Consider the following 16265-nt stretch of genomic DNA (forward strand, 5'->3'; position numbering starts at 1 on the left):
AGCCGGCAAAATCGACTTTGACAATGGTTTATGTTATTGCAATGTTGCAGTGCTATTTCATGGTGTAATCTTGAAATTATCCAGCAGATGATGGTGATTTTTTAATTTATTGAACCTTTATTTAACTAGGCAAGTCAGTTAAATAAACAAATTCTTATTTTACAATGACTGCCTACCTCGGCCAAACCCTAACCCAGACGACAGAGGGTCAATTGTGCACCGCCCTGTGGGACTCCAATCACATCGAACCAGGGTCTGTTGTGACGCCTCAAGCACTGCAATGCAGTGCCTAGACCACTGCGCCACTCGGGACACACAGCCTCACATTAGTTGACTAAGTCCAAAACCTGTTTGTTTTTAATAAACAACGAACAATGATAGCCTTCCTTTTCACTCATTCATAGATGGATATTACAGTCAAGGAATAATATTTTAAACAGAGGTTATTTTCTGTGTATAACATTCAGTTACTAGCAAGCAAGCAGGCAACTAGTCCAAACCTGGTGGCAAACAGAGGAAAACAGTCAAATTGCAATGATTACAGGTCAACATGTAGGCTAGGCTTATGCCAGACAAGTAGCTAGCTAGTACACTTCCTGATAACCTCGTAGCCCCAGCTCAGCGAATGGCAGGCTATGGAACCATCATCGACACTGGGTAAGGATATATTTGTGTGCTGATGTAGCTACCAAGTCATCTTATTAATTGAAAATGAGGGTTGTCTTTGCTTGCTAACTTTACATGACTAACATCTGCATTCATCCATGCGTGCTGGCAAGGTAGCCAATGCAATGGCAAGGCAGGACTAGCTAGCTACTGCACCCACTGGCAGGCAGCTTGTGGTCATTCGGTGTTCCAACAAGATGGCTGAAAAATAACGACAATAACTGGAACTCGGCTAGCTAGCTAACTAGCTAGATAGTTGGGGGCTACAGATGGGCTAGCTAACATTAACTAGCTACTGTTTTTGAGTAATGGATGCTGCAAAGTGCCAGTGGCTGAAGATTGGATAAGTTCAAATACGGTGAGATAATTGTCAATATTTTCATAGTTGGAACCGATTTTAACTATCCATCATTGGAATTAGAGCTAGCTGGCTGGCTATGTGTTTGTTTATTATTATTTTTTAAATTATGCATACAAAAACATGGCTCTGGCTAGCCTACAGGTCAGCCGCAATGTAGCTAGCTAGCATTTCCTCCATGAACGAAGCAAACAAGCTATCTGGCTGACCTCCAGAAAAATGGACACTTGATAACAAGCGTAGTGTTGATGATTGTATATAAATGCTAGAAAACTGACTAGATTCATTATGCATTAGATAATCGAGCTAGTCCGACGGTGGTCTGCATATGATTTCCTATGCTTTGACGCGCGGAACCCGAAACTACCAGAACGCTTTGTTCAAAAATATTCTGATTTTGGTCTATTAAATTACTAGAGGGACTATGTCAAACCTTAAAGTTCAGGGATAAATCCGAACCAGTCTAATTGGAATGAATGGCAGTAGAGGCATAATCCAGATTTTTTTTTTTTCTGCAGGAAAATAATAGTAAGGCGTGTGATATATCAAATTGTGTAATAGAATTGTTGGCACATTGGCAGTTCATCTGAAACATTAATGGAATCATTCCTCTTAAACTGGCTGGCTAGCTAACAAACATACAGTGCAGATACTTTCTTAAAATGCATTATTTTACACTTCTCACAGCACTGGAAAACCATGGTTGACCAAATGGATGACCTTTAGACTATCATAAGAAGGTTCATGTCCATTCTAGTATTTTAATTCTATAGTTGTGACAGAGTGACCAACACTTTGGTTCCTAGTGTTTCCCAGGGGAACCTAATTAGATTTAAATAGGTACATTCAGACTGATTTTTAGAATATTCTTTGCCTTTTCCTCTCTAAGAACAAGTTGTTGCACAAACAATGCTGATATACTCCCACAGATACTGGCCTGTATTAGAGCAAAAGTTTCTCAGTGGATTTAGCGAGCCAGCTAGTTAGCCCCTAATACTAATCAATAGCTATCACAATTTTTGGCAACATTTGCAGCTTGCTAAAATCAACTAAATAGCGTTTTGCAGAATAAGCAAAGTGAAAAGCTGTGTCGTTCTTGGTTTGAAATAATCTTGACTGCATGCGTATTTTGCTCAACGCATACAGAGTGAATCTTGAGCACGAGGAACTGCCTGCTTGAGTGACAGTGGGTGGGGCTTGGTGTGTGGGACTGGGAAGCAGAAAAAAGAGGAGCAATGAGTGGGAACTCGAGCAATAAATCAAAAGTAAAACAAAACAAACAGGTGTTAGACAGCTAAGTGGCATTTCAAAATAGGGAGGGACTCATAGTCCATGTCCAGATCTTATATTTCTGACACGGAACACAAACTGGCTGCGCGCGTGCGCCATCGTGCATAAATGTATTTTGTCCCCCCACACCAAACGTGATCACGACACGCAGGTTAAAATATCAAAACAAACTCTGAACCAATTACATTTATTTGGGGACAGGTCGAAAAGCATTAAACATGTATGGCAATTTAGCTAGTTGGCTGTGTAAATGACATGCCCATTCAATCTATTTTGGGGTATAATTATCTTCATTTTTTTTATACTCAGCAGGTAGGGGTGTACTTCAGATCATTTTTTTCATGAATGGTTTATTGTGAGCTGGGTTGCATTCCTCCATCTTCGTGTAAGAAGACATTTGATTTCACAAAGTATGTCTATTTCAATTTCTGCGGGATTGCCATTTCTTATGTTAGCCCCACCTCACCCCAGAAATGCAAATCAGTTGTCAAATCAGTTTACAGAGAAATTATGTATGTATGTATGTCTAACAGATTCATAAGTGTACCCCAAAGATTTCCCAGAAATGTTAATATATACAAGTCATATGCAATAGTGACATTTTACACCAGTGCAGTAAGCTAGTGGACTCTATCAATACTGTCTATACTGTTAAAATCAATTTGATCTGTGGGTATACGATGGCACTTTGTAGTGGTCGTATGGTTGATTTCTCCCTCACCGTTTTTATCTCCCCACGCTGTTTACTGTTTGTTGTGTTCTGGTAGGCCCCTGAAAACTGTCCACTTCTTTCCTGTGCAAGAACTACGAGCCAAATGTCTGAGAGATTGTGGACTAAATATGCTGTGTATTGAGACATTTTGTTGTATGCATTTTTTTATGTGATGGCAAGATGTATAGCTAATGGAGATGACACATCTAGCTAGCTACTTTACAGTTTACGAGATGCTCGCTCATGGCTATGTGAATTTATGTGTACTGACTATTATTAACTACAGATAATAAAAGATTGTTGCATTGCATGAGAGCTGTGTCTGTGCCGGCGTTTTAGCGTCCCATTGGACAGTCCGTCCTGGTTGTAATGTTGACACGACACCAGAGACGGTCTAACTTCTTTGACAGCGCTGGTACGGCCATGCATGCAAAGCTAGCTAGACCCTATTTGATAACTGGTATACCTTGCTAGCTAATTTAGCTCATCAAACAGTATTTTCTTTGCTATTTCTACACGATGGCACTTATTAGAACCTTGCATCTCATTTTGAAGTCCCAAATTCCCACGAGATACTGCGAGATTTTGCGTGCTAATGTGTATAAAATCTGGTCACGGATAGGAGCCACTCCCTTCATAATATCACAGCCTCTTGCAATATGGATATTGCACATGTCAATGTCGCAATGTTTATTAAAATTGGAATAATCGTGCAGCCCTACATTAACCCAATAGCAGCCTCACCTAAATTACATTTCAGAGGAGGAAATCTAAATCAATATTAACCGTATTCTGTTTAGTCAAGACTTGAAAACAATTCAGATAAGGGCAACTGGAATGAAAGTTGTTTGTCTTTTTAACTTTTTCAAATGTTTTCTGCTTTTTGACTCTCCAGGCCAGCGTATTGAGCGGAAGCAGCAAGGACACCAACTCCCACAAGGATGACGGTCTGTTCAAAGCTCCTCCCCCACCGCCCAAAGTCATCAAGTCTGTGACTATCCCCACTCAGCCTTACCAGGACATCGTCACAGCTCTCAAATGCAGAAAAGAACACAAGGAGGTGAGCCAGCCATGCTGGGGGATATTTCACGCCCTCAAGACAGTCAACATTATCTTTTCACTGTAAACATCCCCCAAACGCTCATCTGCTATTTTCACAACTTGTTTGCATGCTGTTAGAGATTTATTAGTCTCTTTATTCATTTCAGACACAGTTTAGCCTGTTAATGTCCATTTGGAGCGCAGTGTAAAGCTTGTCTTTGTTCATTTAAAACACAGCATGGGCTGGTCAGGGCCTGAGGAGCATCTTGTTTTATTAAAGCACCACTGCCCCTACAAAGCAACTTCTCGTTTAAAAAATTGCCTATGTGGCATCGTTATGAGTCAAACATTTATTCTAGTGTCAAAATTGACTACAAAGTGTAAATAGGATAACTTTGGTCATGAAGTCAATCTCGTCCTAAACAGAGATTTGCGAGATGATAGGAAAACATTTTATGTCACGAAATGAAGGGTACCGTAACAGTTTTCCTTGGGTTGGGTTTATTTCTATCCTGACCACAGCTGGCATCACCTAAGTATTCATCAAGCGGCTGCATTTCTTAATTACCAAGCCAAATCCGAAAGTTCAGCCCCCCTTTAAGGCCTAGCTATAGCTAGCAGATCTGCCTTCTGGTTCTTGACCAGACGGTTAGCTGCACATCCCCCTTGCCAATAGGGACTGAAGCTACGCTATCTCGTTGGGCAGTGCCTTGGCCACACACACAATCGTGTGCCTAGGTCCAATCACTAGCCAGCAAACACAGACATGGTCTAATCTCTAGCAAGCAAACACACACAGCTGATCAGACACTTCCACTCCCAGCGGTGTTCTTGATGAGGGGGTATTATCCCAGTCAGCTAATAGAACTGATGGAGTGGAGCTGCTTTGCATGCTGGGTGACTTTTCTTTCCTTCTCTGGACACACACGAATACACAGAGAAACATTTTGGAACTTGCATTGGATAATATCCCTTCTATTTTAAATATTGTTTTTTTTTCTGGATCAAAACGAGTCTTAGGTGGTTGGACGTGGCAGAAGGCATGATGGGGGTGTCGCCGACCGAACATTTTAGAGGCCCTCCTGTTGGCCCAATGACACAATATAGCTGTTTTTAAGCTAATTAATTTCCTGCAATTCTACGCATTTTGCCATAACTTATGCAGTCTAAGTGACTCAAACATTATAACAAAATCAATGGGAGCCCATGCCATACTCCTGAATGCATCATTTCTGAATTTTAGAATCTTACTGACTAAAAGCTTTTATTTTGGGGATTTTTACTTCTTAAATAGGATGTTTTTTCAAAATATATAGGTTGATTATCTTTTCTTCATACTTTATCTTGTTTTAGTTCAAGGTTACACCCCAAGAAATTCCATCCCTGAAATGTAAAAAAAAAAAATGTATTTTACTGTTTGGACAGGCAGCCCGAGAAAAAAAAAATAGGCGGTTATTGTTGCTCTATGCTCGGTACCATTTGCTTGTGTAAATGTCATTCATCATGTCATTATCGCTCCCCCTTGCAGCTGTACACGGTTGTGCATAATGTGAAGCACTTCAACGATGTGGTAGAGTTTGGTGAGAACCAGGAGTTTACTGATGACTTTGAGTACCTGGAGACTGGCCTGAAGAGCAGCCAGCCACTCAACACACGGTGCCTTAGGTAAGACAAATCCACTCAAAATTGTCCACCTTGGGGAAGGATGTTACCTGATTTAACATCCCTTCAATACATTTCCAGCTATATGCTCAAGTCTAGAAGACATGAGCAGATTTAGTATTATTTACACTTGTCCACTCAATCTTCTATGTACTCTTCTCCTCTGAACTTCTTATGGCTGAAATCCCGTTAACGGGATTGATATGACAACAGCCAGTGAAAGTGCAGGGCACAAAATTCAAACAACAGAAATCTCATAATTAAAATTCCTCAAACATACAAGTATTATACACCATTTTAAAGATAAACTTGTTGTTAATCCCACCACAGTGTCCGATTTCAAGAAGGCTTTACGACGAAAGCATACCATACGATTATGTTAGGTCAGCACCTAGTCACAGCCATTTTTCCAGCCAAAGAGAGGAGTCACAAAAAGCAGAAATAGAGATAAAATGAATCACTAACCTTTGATGATCTTCATCAGATGACACTCATAGGAGTTCATGTTACACAATACATGTATGTTTTGTTCGATAAAGTTCATATTTATATCCAAAAATCTGTTTACATTGGCGCGTTATGTTCAGTAATGTTTTGCTTCCAAAACATCCGGTGATTTTGCAGAGAGCCACATCAATTTACAGAAATACTCATAATAAACATTGATAAAAGATACAAGTGTTATGCATGGAATTATAGATCAACTTCTCCTTAATGCAACCGCTGTGTCAGATTTCAAAAAAGCTTTACGGAAAAAGCACACTATGCAATAATCTGAGTACTGCGCTCAGAGACCAAAACAAGCCATACACATAGCCGCCATGTTGTGGAGTCAACAGAAGTCAGAAATGGCATTATAAATATTCACTTACCTTTGATGATCTTCATCAGAATGCACTCCCAGGAATCCCAGTTCCACAATAAATGTTTGTTTTGTTCGATAAAGTCCATCATTTATGTCCAAATACCTCCTTTTTGTTCGAATTTAGTTCACAAATCCAAATTCACACGGCGCAAGCACTTAGTTCAGACGACAGTTCCATTACAGTTCGTAGAAACATGTCAAACGATGTTTTGAATCAATCTTTAGGATGTTTTTATCATAAATCTTCAATAATAATCCAACCGGACAATTCCTTTGTCTTTAGAAATGAAAAGGAACGCAGCTAACTCTCACGGGCGTGCGCGAGACTGAGCTCATGGCATTCTGCCAGACCTCCTAGTCAATCAGCTCTTATTCTCTCCCCCTTCACAGTAGAAGCCTGAAACAAGGTTCTAAAGACTGTTGACATCTAGTGGAAGCCTTAGGAAGTGCAATTGGACCAAATTTTACACTGTATATTGGATAGGCTTGAAAACCTACAAGACAAGACTTGAAAACCTACAAACCTCAGATTTCCCACTTCCTGGTTGGATTTTTTCTCAGGTTTTTGCCTGCCATATGAGTTCTGTTATACTCACAGACATCATTCAAACAGTTTTAGAAACTTCAGAGTGTTTTCTATCCAAATCTACTAATACCATGCATATCTTAGCTTCTGGGCCTTGGTAGCAGGGAGTTTACTCTGGGCACCTTATTCATCCAAGCTACTCAATACTGCCCCCCAGCCATAAGAAGTTAAACAACCTCCCCCTCTCTTGCTCTCTGTCTAGTATAATCAGTCTAGCTGCAAGGTGTGCAATGCCCAGTTTCCGGATGCACCTACGGGCCAGAGGGAAGGTGGCTCAGGTCTTCAAGATGTTGAATGATGCCCCGCAGCATCCGGTAGGAATCTGTTCTAATCTACAACCACAACTGACCCAAAATAAAGGGTTTCAGTAGGGTTACAATTAACCTCCCTCTGCTTATTTGTGGTGGCAGCATGACCTACTATTTGTTCTGTAGATACTTCAAAGTTCGCTATTTGAATATATAAGGAAAGGATTCAAGGACTTCCTCTGCCACCAGTTGCTTCTGAACTCATTGTTGCCCCTCCCCGCTCTCCCTTCACTCGTCTCCAGAACCTTGCCCTGTGTACGGCCTCTCTAATGTACATCCTAAGCAGAGACAGGTTGAACATGGACCTGGACCGGGCCAGTCTAGAGCTGATGATCAGACTGTTGGAGCTGGAGCACGACCACTCGGGCCACCACCAGGACCAGCTGACTGCCAAGGAGATGACCAAGGTCAAGGAGAAGATTCGCAAGCTGTGTGAGACGGTCCACAACAAGCACCTGGACCTGGAGAACATCACGGTATGCAGGGACAATCAGAATAATGATTATGTTTAATATTTATATTGATGATGATTGTGGGTTGGAGTTCTACAGCACTTTGTTTTCTTTGTTTTGCAGTCGTGTCACTTGGCCATGGAGACCCTGTTGTCGCTGACCTCAAAGAGAGCCGGCGACTGGTTCAAAGAGGAGCTGCGCTTACTGGGAGGCTTGGACCACATTGTAGACAAAGGTGGGTGTTTGTGTGTGTGCATGTTCTGTTGAACTGTCGGAGCACCTTTCTGCGCCAGAAGCATACTTTTTTTTAGTTGTCCTAGTTCCTATATTTGAGAGTTGCATCTTATCAAGTTCAACTCACTTTGTTAGGCTATATTCATTGGCATATACACTACCGTTCAAAAGTATAACGTATAAACACGTTGGCACCGCGCAGCCGTCATACCGCTCAGGAAGGAGACGTGTTCTGTCTCCTAGAGATGAACGTACTTTGGTGCGAAAAGTGCAAATTAGTCCCAGAACAACAGCAAAGGACCTTGTGAAGATGCTGGAGGAAACGGGTACAAAAGTACCCGTCATGTCAATTAGCCTATCAGAAGCTTCTAAAGCCATTACATTATTTTCTGGAATTTTTCAAGCTGTTTTTCAAGCTGTTTAAAGGCACAGTCAACTTCTGAACCACCGGAATTGTGATACAATGAATTATAAGTGAAATAATCTGAAGTGCATGTAAACTTCCGACTTCAACTGTATGTATGTTCATTCATTCATTGTGTGTGTCTCCTGCAGTAAAAGAATGTGTCCAGAACCTGAGCCAAGAGGATGACAAGGAGAAGCTGGTGTCGTCGCTATGGGGGGCAGAGAGGTGTCTAAGAGTACTAGAGAGTGTAAGTACAACATCAAGGAGTGTTAGCAGGCTCAGATGTTTTAAATCCATTCATTGAATACAACATGGGAAAGTAAATAGACTGCACTCTCAGCCTCATCTAACCACCTTTTTATTTGACAATTTTAAAAGGCATTTCAATGTCTTCCTGTCCTTCCATTGCAGGTGACTGTCCAGAACCCAGAGAACCAGGGCTACCTGATCGCCTACAAGGACTCTCAGCTCATAATGTCCTCTGCCAGGTGAGAGCGACTGGAACACATGCTAATCTTTTGGTGACAGAGCCCTGATCTTTCACTCCACCTCTACTCGCTCTGCCCAGTCCCCACCTCTAGTATAGAGACCAGTCCCTGTAAAGGACTCCGTGTTAAATCTCTGTGCCCTCAGTTTTCCTGGGACTTAAAGAGGCTTTGACACCGTTAGGTGGCCGAGGAAGTCCCATTTAATTTGTATGATCTAATTTCTCTCTCTCACTCAGAGGTTTGCGGTACTGTGTGGACATGATCCAGCGCTACAGCCGGGAGGTGAACAGCTCTCTGTGTTCGTCAGGCACGGCGCTGCCCCACTCCAGCTTTAGCAACGTGGGCAAGGCCGTGGAGGACTGCATGAGGTCCGTCATAGGGGTGCTGCTCAACCTCACCCACGACAATGGTAATATCACTGCATCAGCACGACTTCTACATTCGGCAACACTGTAGCTAGCGCATTGTGGTCCCTAGCTAGTGCCTTGTGCTCTCTGCTCTCCGTTGTCCCACGGACCTCATCACAGCTGTGCTAGAGTCCCCATAAAGGTGTGTTCGGGCTGTAGTACTTAAGCCTGACTGGTCTCAGGCCACAGCTGACTACTGCAGGGTGGAGGGAGTGTGGTAACTATGGACTGTACTGTGGTTTTTAGAGTGGGGAAGCACTAAGACTGGAGAGCAGGACCAGCTTATCATCACTGCACTCAACTGCGTCCTACGGGTCCCACGCTACATACCTCAGGAACAACGCTTTGACATCCGAGTCCTGGTGAGCGTGTGTGAGAGGCCTTTATGTAAATGATTACACAAATCCAATTACCTGTACGATCTCAGAAAGATGTGGGTCCTTTGTACCCACTTTATTTGAAGTGCCCACAGGTTGAGGAGACCTTGAACGCTGACAATAGCTTGAATGCCAAAATATTTTGGCGGTCCTCTAATCTTAATGAATGACTAAGTAGTTATTAAAACCGAAGTTTAAATGTTGTAATTTCAGGGTTGTTTGTACTCACAATGTTTTGTTATGGATCTTATTGAAGTGTATGTCCTTGAGAGCTTTTTTTAACAGCATCTCTCGTCTGGTGTGTGTGCTGGTATAGGGCTTGGGGCTGCTGATTAACCTGGTGGAGTACAGTGCAAGGAACCGCCACGGTCTGGTGGACATGGAGTTCAACACAACCAGCCCTGAATGCAGCCAGGGAGAGGCAGGAGGAGATGAGACCCAGACCCCTGAACCAGTCCCAGCTTCCACAGAGATCGAGAACGGGGCAGAGCCACCTACAGCAGCCCCTTCAGAGGGTGCTGAGGAGAAGCCCAAGGACTCTTCTTCAGGTGCCCTGGCTGCTCTGGTGCAGGTAAGAGTTTTGTTATAACTACATCACGACTTCAGAATAACTTACAGAGAAATGAGGCCAAATAACACAGGATATTGAGTTACTCTTGTGGTTTTGTGTCTGTCTTTTCCTCCGTCCACAGTTCTTCCTGGAGCGGGAGCGAGCGGCCATATTGGCCGAGGCGAAGACTGATGACCTCATCAGCGAGGCGCCCAAACCCCAGGACCAGAGCGGGGAGTGGCAGGAGACGTCGGGCGAGATCCAGTGGGTCGCCACGGAAACCAACGACAGTGAAAATGACAAGGAGAAGGACACAAAGAAAGAGGAGGAAGAGGAAGAGCTGGACCTCAACAAAGGTAAAGATGTGTCTCTGTGTGTAAAATCCTATTTTTGCAACAGCAGTTTTCAATGCTATCACTGCTCCATGTTGAGTGTTGATCTCACTCTGTGGTGTTGTAGCTCTACAGCATGCTGGGAAGCACATGGAGGACAGCATCGTGGCCTCCTACACAGCTCTGCTCCTGGGCTGTCTGTGTCAGGGCAGTCAGGTAAGCTTCCAGCAAATTAGCTATAACCCTGTTCCTCGATCCTGCCATTGTGGGTGCAGGCTTTTGTTCCATCTCAGCACCCACACACCTGATTCAATGAATCAATTAAGGGCTTGATTTCTGAGGTTGCAGGATTGAAGTATAGGCTTCTGCTAACCAGTGCCATTCTTCTGTCTTGATGGCATATCTCTTAGGGTGCTTCACACTTGTGCGTGAAGTTGAAGCTTATCAAATGTATTGGTCACGTACGTACACGTGTTTAACAGATGTTAATGCGGGTGTAGCGAAAGGCTATTACAATATTAGTTACAAAATAAATAAAGTATACATATTAACAAATAAGTGAAAAGGTAAGGCAGCTGCAGTGCTGTACTTTGTTCATGGTGAATTAAAGAGGACATGATCGTGGCCTATCGAGGTCTAGCTGTGGTCTGACGCCGCCTCCATATACCACTGCGTGTTCGGATACGGCCCACTTTTATTTCAGCAACTCTCTCCTCTATCTTTCCTCTTTACCTCTGTCCTATCCAATGAACAAACATAAATACAAGAGGAGTGGGACTTTAAAAGGAAAAATTACAATATAAAAGTAAACCTGATCACTGAAGCATAATGCTGTATCAGAATTCACTTGTGTTAATAGTTAGCTATTAAACAGAACATAATGAAACAATACATTCACATTAAAACAACCTATTTTTGGTATAAAAATTTAAAAAACTAGTTTGAAGCTTAAGTGTCTCGTTGTAGCCTTTGGCTAAATGGAAATATGTGGATCTGTGGGAAAAGTTAGTATCCTACTCCCCTGAACATCTCATTGTGACACTGATTTTCTGCTCCACCTACATCGGTGCAGAGTTGACCAAGAGCTCTGCAGACTCCAAAAACCAAACTTGTTATTGCTCAGGTTTTGTAGCTGGTTGCACATATATTTTTGCGAGAGGAAAATGTTGCAGATTGCCACTTGATGTGTATTTGCTCATCTCTCCTCAGGTTAATGTGATTATTGTGCGGGAAAACCTACCCAAGGGAGATTTCTCCATCATGACGGAAATGCTGAAGAAGTTCTTGAATTTCATGAACCTCACTGTAAGTGGGAAATGTCTTGTGTTAATGGCCTAGTGTCTCACATTACTTTAAAAAAAAATATGTACCAGACACACAAACACAATACAAGCTAACTTGCTTTCTACCCTCTCTTTTTCATCAGTGTGCATTTGGAACCACAGGGCATAAATCCATCTCTCGTGTCATAGACTACCTGGAGCACTGTTAGCTAATACTTCTTTGCACTCTGAATGCACATAACGGTCCTGCTAGATCTGGCAACCCCAGCAGGAGGGGCTGTACAGAGAATCCACCAGAGGTCAACAGTGTTCCCCGGCAACGCTTCAACCTGCGTCCTCATTCTGAAGAGCAAGACACACAAACTCAGCACTTTCTGAACCAAAGCCACGTTAACATGTACCATTGATTTTAATCAATGCTTTTTTAAATCTTCACACCATCCAACTACTGGTAAGATTCCTAGTTGCAGAGGACAGCTTGAGACTGCTGGCATGTGGAGTGAGTTTTTGTATTTTTTATATATATATATTGAATCAAGGATGTAATCATTGATTAGCTTGAAAATAGCACTCATGGACGTGTCAACAATGTCTGTTAAGTTGTGTGGGATGGTTGAATGCAAAAGATCAGTGTAGCCATTTACATGTTTGCCTCTGATGGTTGTAGAAAAGGGAAGGTCAATGTGGAAGGCCCCTGTAGTTCTCTCTAAGCTAAGTTTCAGCTCTGAATATGTCCATTATCTGTATAAGCTTACTGTCAGTGCATCATGCTTGTTTAAGTTCTTAGAATGGCATGTCATTTAACTATCTAAATTGATTTAAAAGAGATCAGCAGGTCTGGATGACTTAACGTTATTTAAATCTTTGTTTTTAAATAATGGCACTTGGCATTGTTTTCCTTCCTGCCTTTCCCAATTTGACTTTACAGTAAAGAAATTGAGTTGTTTGTTTTAAAATAGCAGTTCAGATGATTTTAATGATTGTGGTTTTCATGTATTTATTTGACCATTAATGATCCAGATCTGCTGCTGCTTAAGATGTTTCAAGTCTCTGCACTTCCTTACCTTTTACATGTTCCACCGAACATGTCGCTTGAAGTGGCTGGGTATAATAACTGCTGTATACACGGTTTTCATTAGACTCAGAGAGTCCTTCGTAAACCGGCCTGACATTAATAATAACCAATCCTCAGCCAACTGGCATAATCCTCACTGAAAAGGATTGTTCTTTGCCTATTATATTGTAACATTTGTTCTGTGGGCATTGTATCTAACCACTTCAAGTAGTGCCTATCCAGAACGAACGCCTAGCCCAGGGTTCACCTCTGGTCCTGGAGAGCTGCAGGGTCCAGCCAGTCCTGCAATAACACACCTGATTAAAATATAATAAAGATCAAATCTAATCAATTGTTACTGCAAGGCTGGATTGCAAGCCCACATACCTAGTACCCTGTGTTGGTGACCCCTGTCCTAGCCCCAACCCCCTAGGTACTTGTGGAGGTCGGAGAGGACTGGATGGCAAAAGTCTACCTAGCCTAACAGAGGGAAAAGTGAAGTTGCTACCATATTGTTTATACCTATCCTTTCGGGTCTACACAAGTGTTTGTGGTGGTAGTGGTTGGCTCTGGACAGGCTGTAGTGTTTCTTTACCCGCTGTAGTGTTTCTTTACCAGCTGTTGTGTCTTATGTCAAGTTGGACCTGACCTTCCTACTCTGAGCGGTGAATCCCCTTATCATCCTTCCAGCTACACTATAACTAGTCCTGTCCTCCAAGAAGATGGTGTTTGACTGACAGCTATACTGATAGCCGTTTCATGTCATTTCCCTCTGATTTGTAGAGCTGCAGTTGAACAGACATGTTTCTTTCGAGTTGATTTGCAAATCTGGTCGTGGATGGAATTTCAGAATGTAAATAATGTAAACAGATGTAAACATCTGTAAATAGTGGTTAATGGATGTTAGAATGCTAGACTACTTTTCTGAAGCTGATATTTTTATTTTATACAACATTTCTGAGTTGTCATTTGAAGTCAAAACAAAAAAATGTATAAAAAAAGACAACTGCAGGGCAAAAAAATGTTTGTACTGGTTTTGAGGACATTCTTTGGCTACATGTAAAGAATTGTAACTCAAATAAAAAGTTGCTACTTTCAGTATACTACTGTATCTTTCTCATGTATTGTTTTTAGAAATACTTGTGTATGCATTCTGACATTACCATACTGATGTGCTTAGCCTCAGGAGGCAGACACTTTTGATATGTAATAGAACTTGATATTGGTATTCGTGTGAAGAGGAGACAGAATACAGTCATGCATACAATCTTGTTTATCCTTATTTTCTCACCCCTATGAGGCCATGACTGTGTTTTTTGGCAGTGTGCGTGTGTGATGCTTCTCTTCTCACTCGCCCTTTCTCTCTGTGTCTCTGTGTGTGTTCATTCACCCTGACAGACTCACAGAGCTGACTTCGACTGTACACAGACCGAGTGAGTTACACAATAGAAACAAGCGTTTTATACTTAACAAAAGCACCACATATTGACAGTTGGCTTTCTGCTTGACTGGCAGCTGTTAAATAGAGACAAATATGCTTGTATGTGTTAATACCCCATTCTCTTAAACCAACAAAATGCTAAAGGAAGCCTTCTGGGAATTATTTGAATGTCTGGTAACCTGACAGGGGTGTCTATCTGGGAGACAAATACACATGATTATGTCTGAACCTGACAAGACAGGGCAACATAAGCTGTGAAAGTGTAGCCATGCAGCACAACTACCTTGACTTAATGTACGAGGCCAATGTGAGATCATGGTTGCAGTGCAACGTCAAGATGGCGACAGTATGTCAATGGAAGGGATAGACAGAAGTTCCAAGTGTTCTCCTTTTTTTTTTTCATAGCTCATTATTGTGTTTGAATTCCAGGCAGGCAAGAGAGAGATCTATTCTCAATTCAAATGTAATCAATATCAGAAGTGATGGATGCTGGATACTTAAGTGTAGAAAATGTGGATGAATATGAATGGAGAGGTAGTATTACCAAAGATGGCGGATAAATTAAGATGTCTTACTCAGGCTGTTTACCATAGACACCAATGTGATTGCAGCTGGGTCTGGTCTGGTTAGTTCAGTGACTGTATATGAACCAGAAAAAAAGGAGCGAGTTAGATGTCTCGCTTCCTCTTCTGTCTCTGGTTTTACCCAGAGGCTAATTGGATTGATGTTAATTCCCTCAATGAGCATGGAGATCCTGCTGGGAGAAGGGAGGGGGGAAGAGAAAGGAATATCATCCTCTCCTGTCAGTCTCCCAATCTGCCCGTCTTTCTCTCTTCATCTCTCTCTGAGTGGTTTTCAATTGGGCAGAATGGCCACCAGGTGGCGAGAGCACTGAAGCTCTAACCATATGTGCCTCAATATAATGGTGAACAGGTAGAGGGAGACCCTCTAGAATTGATCTCACACTGGAAGACTTGAGTTTCTCACTTGTGCCTTCACACACGCAGCAGCCTCATCAATGGTGCTACCTGCCTTTTCTCTCACAGGCTGAAAACACCAAATGAAGAAGACATATACCCACGCAGAAGTATACACTCTAGGAACCAGTGGAAAATATACACTTTCCCATGACCGTCATCAATGCACAAACACACACACTTCGGGGCTCTTTAATCTTGCACCTTAAATTATTGACTGGCACAGCAGAGAGAGTCAATAGACCATCTATTCCTGAGTGTGTATGACCTGCACTGTAATGAATGGCTTTCATGTCTTCAGACCAGCCAGATGACTATTTGAAGGCTAGGGTTGTTTCTACTTTTCAATTTTTTTATTTTACCTTTATTTAACCAGGTAGGCCAGTTGAGAACAAGTTCTCATTTACAAGATAAAGCGAAGCAGTGCGACACAAACAACAACACAGAGTTACACATAAACAAATGTACAGTCAATAACACAATAGAAAAGTCTATATACAGTGTGTGCAAATGAGGTAAGATTAGGGGGGTAAGGCAGTAAATAGGCCGTAGTGGCGAAATAATAAAAATTTAGAAATTAAACACTGGAGTGATAGATGTGCAGAAGATGAATGTGCAAGTAGAGATACTGGGGTGCAATGGAGCAAAATAAAATAATAACAATATGGGGATGAGGTAGTTGGATGGGCTATTTAAAGATGGGCTATGTACAGGTGCAATGATCTGTAAGCTACTCTGACAGCTGAAGCTTAAAGTTAGTGAGGGAGATATGAGTC

General features: G+C 42.1%; 1 protein-coding gene across 1 annotated transcript in view; it reads left to right on the forward strand.

Moving 5' to 3' along the window:
* LOC120046574 (wings apart-like protein homolog) overlaps nucleotides 1-14180 on the forward strand; it is a 28039-nt gene extending 13859 nt beyond the window's left edge. The window contains exons 7-20 of the mRNA XM_038991930.1: nucleotides 3922-4086; nucleotides 5596-5732; nucleotides 7383-7494; nucleotides 7731-7964; nucleotides 8064-8175; nucleotides 8730-8827; nucleotides 8992-9068; nucleotides 9305-9477; nucleotides 9722-9837; nucleotides 10169-10423; nucleotides 10545-10758; nucleotides 10862-10950; nucleotides 11944-12039; nucleotides 12161-14180. Coding sequence (XP_038847858.1) covers nucleotides 3922-4086; nucleotides 5596-5732; nucleotides 7383-7494; nucleotides 7731-7964; nucleotides 8064-8175; nucleotides 8730-8827; nucleotides 8992-9068; nucleotides 9305-9477; nucleotides 9722-9837; nucleotides 10169-10423; nucleotides 10545-10758; nucleotides 10862-10950; nucleotides 11944-12039; nucleotides 12161-12226 — 1944 coding nt within the window. The 3' untranslated portion in view covers nucleotides 12227-14180. The remainder of the gene's footprint in view (nucleotides 1-3921; nucleotides 4087-5595; nucleotides 5733-7382; nucleotides 7495-7730; nucleotides 7965-8063; nucleotides 8176-8729; nucleotides 8828-8991; nucleotides 9069-9304; nucleotides 9478-9721; nucleotides 9838-10168; nucleotides 10424-10544; nucleotides 10759-10861; nucleotides 10951-11943; nucleotides 12040-12160) is intronic.
* The last annotated feature ends 2085 nt before the right edge of the window (nucleotides 14181-16265 follow it).

This window comes from Salvelinus namaycush, chromosome 4 (assembly GCF_016432855.1).
Source record: "Salvelinus namaycush isolate Seneca chromosome 4, SaNama_1.0, whole genome shotgun sequence".
Lineage (NCBI taxonomy): Eukaryota > Metazoa > Chordata > Actinopteri > Salmoniformes > Salmonidae > Salvelinus > Salvelinus namaycush.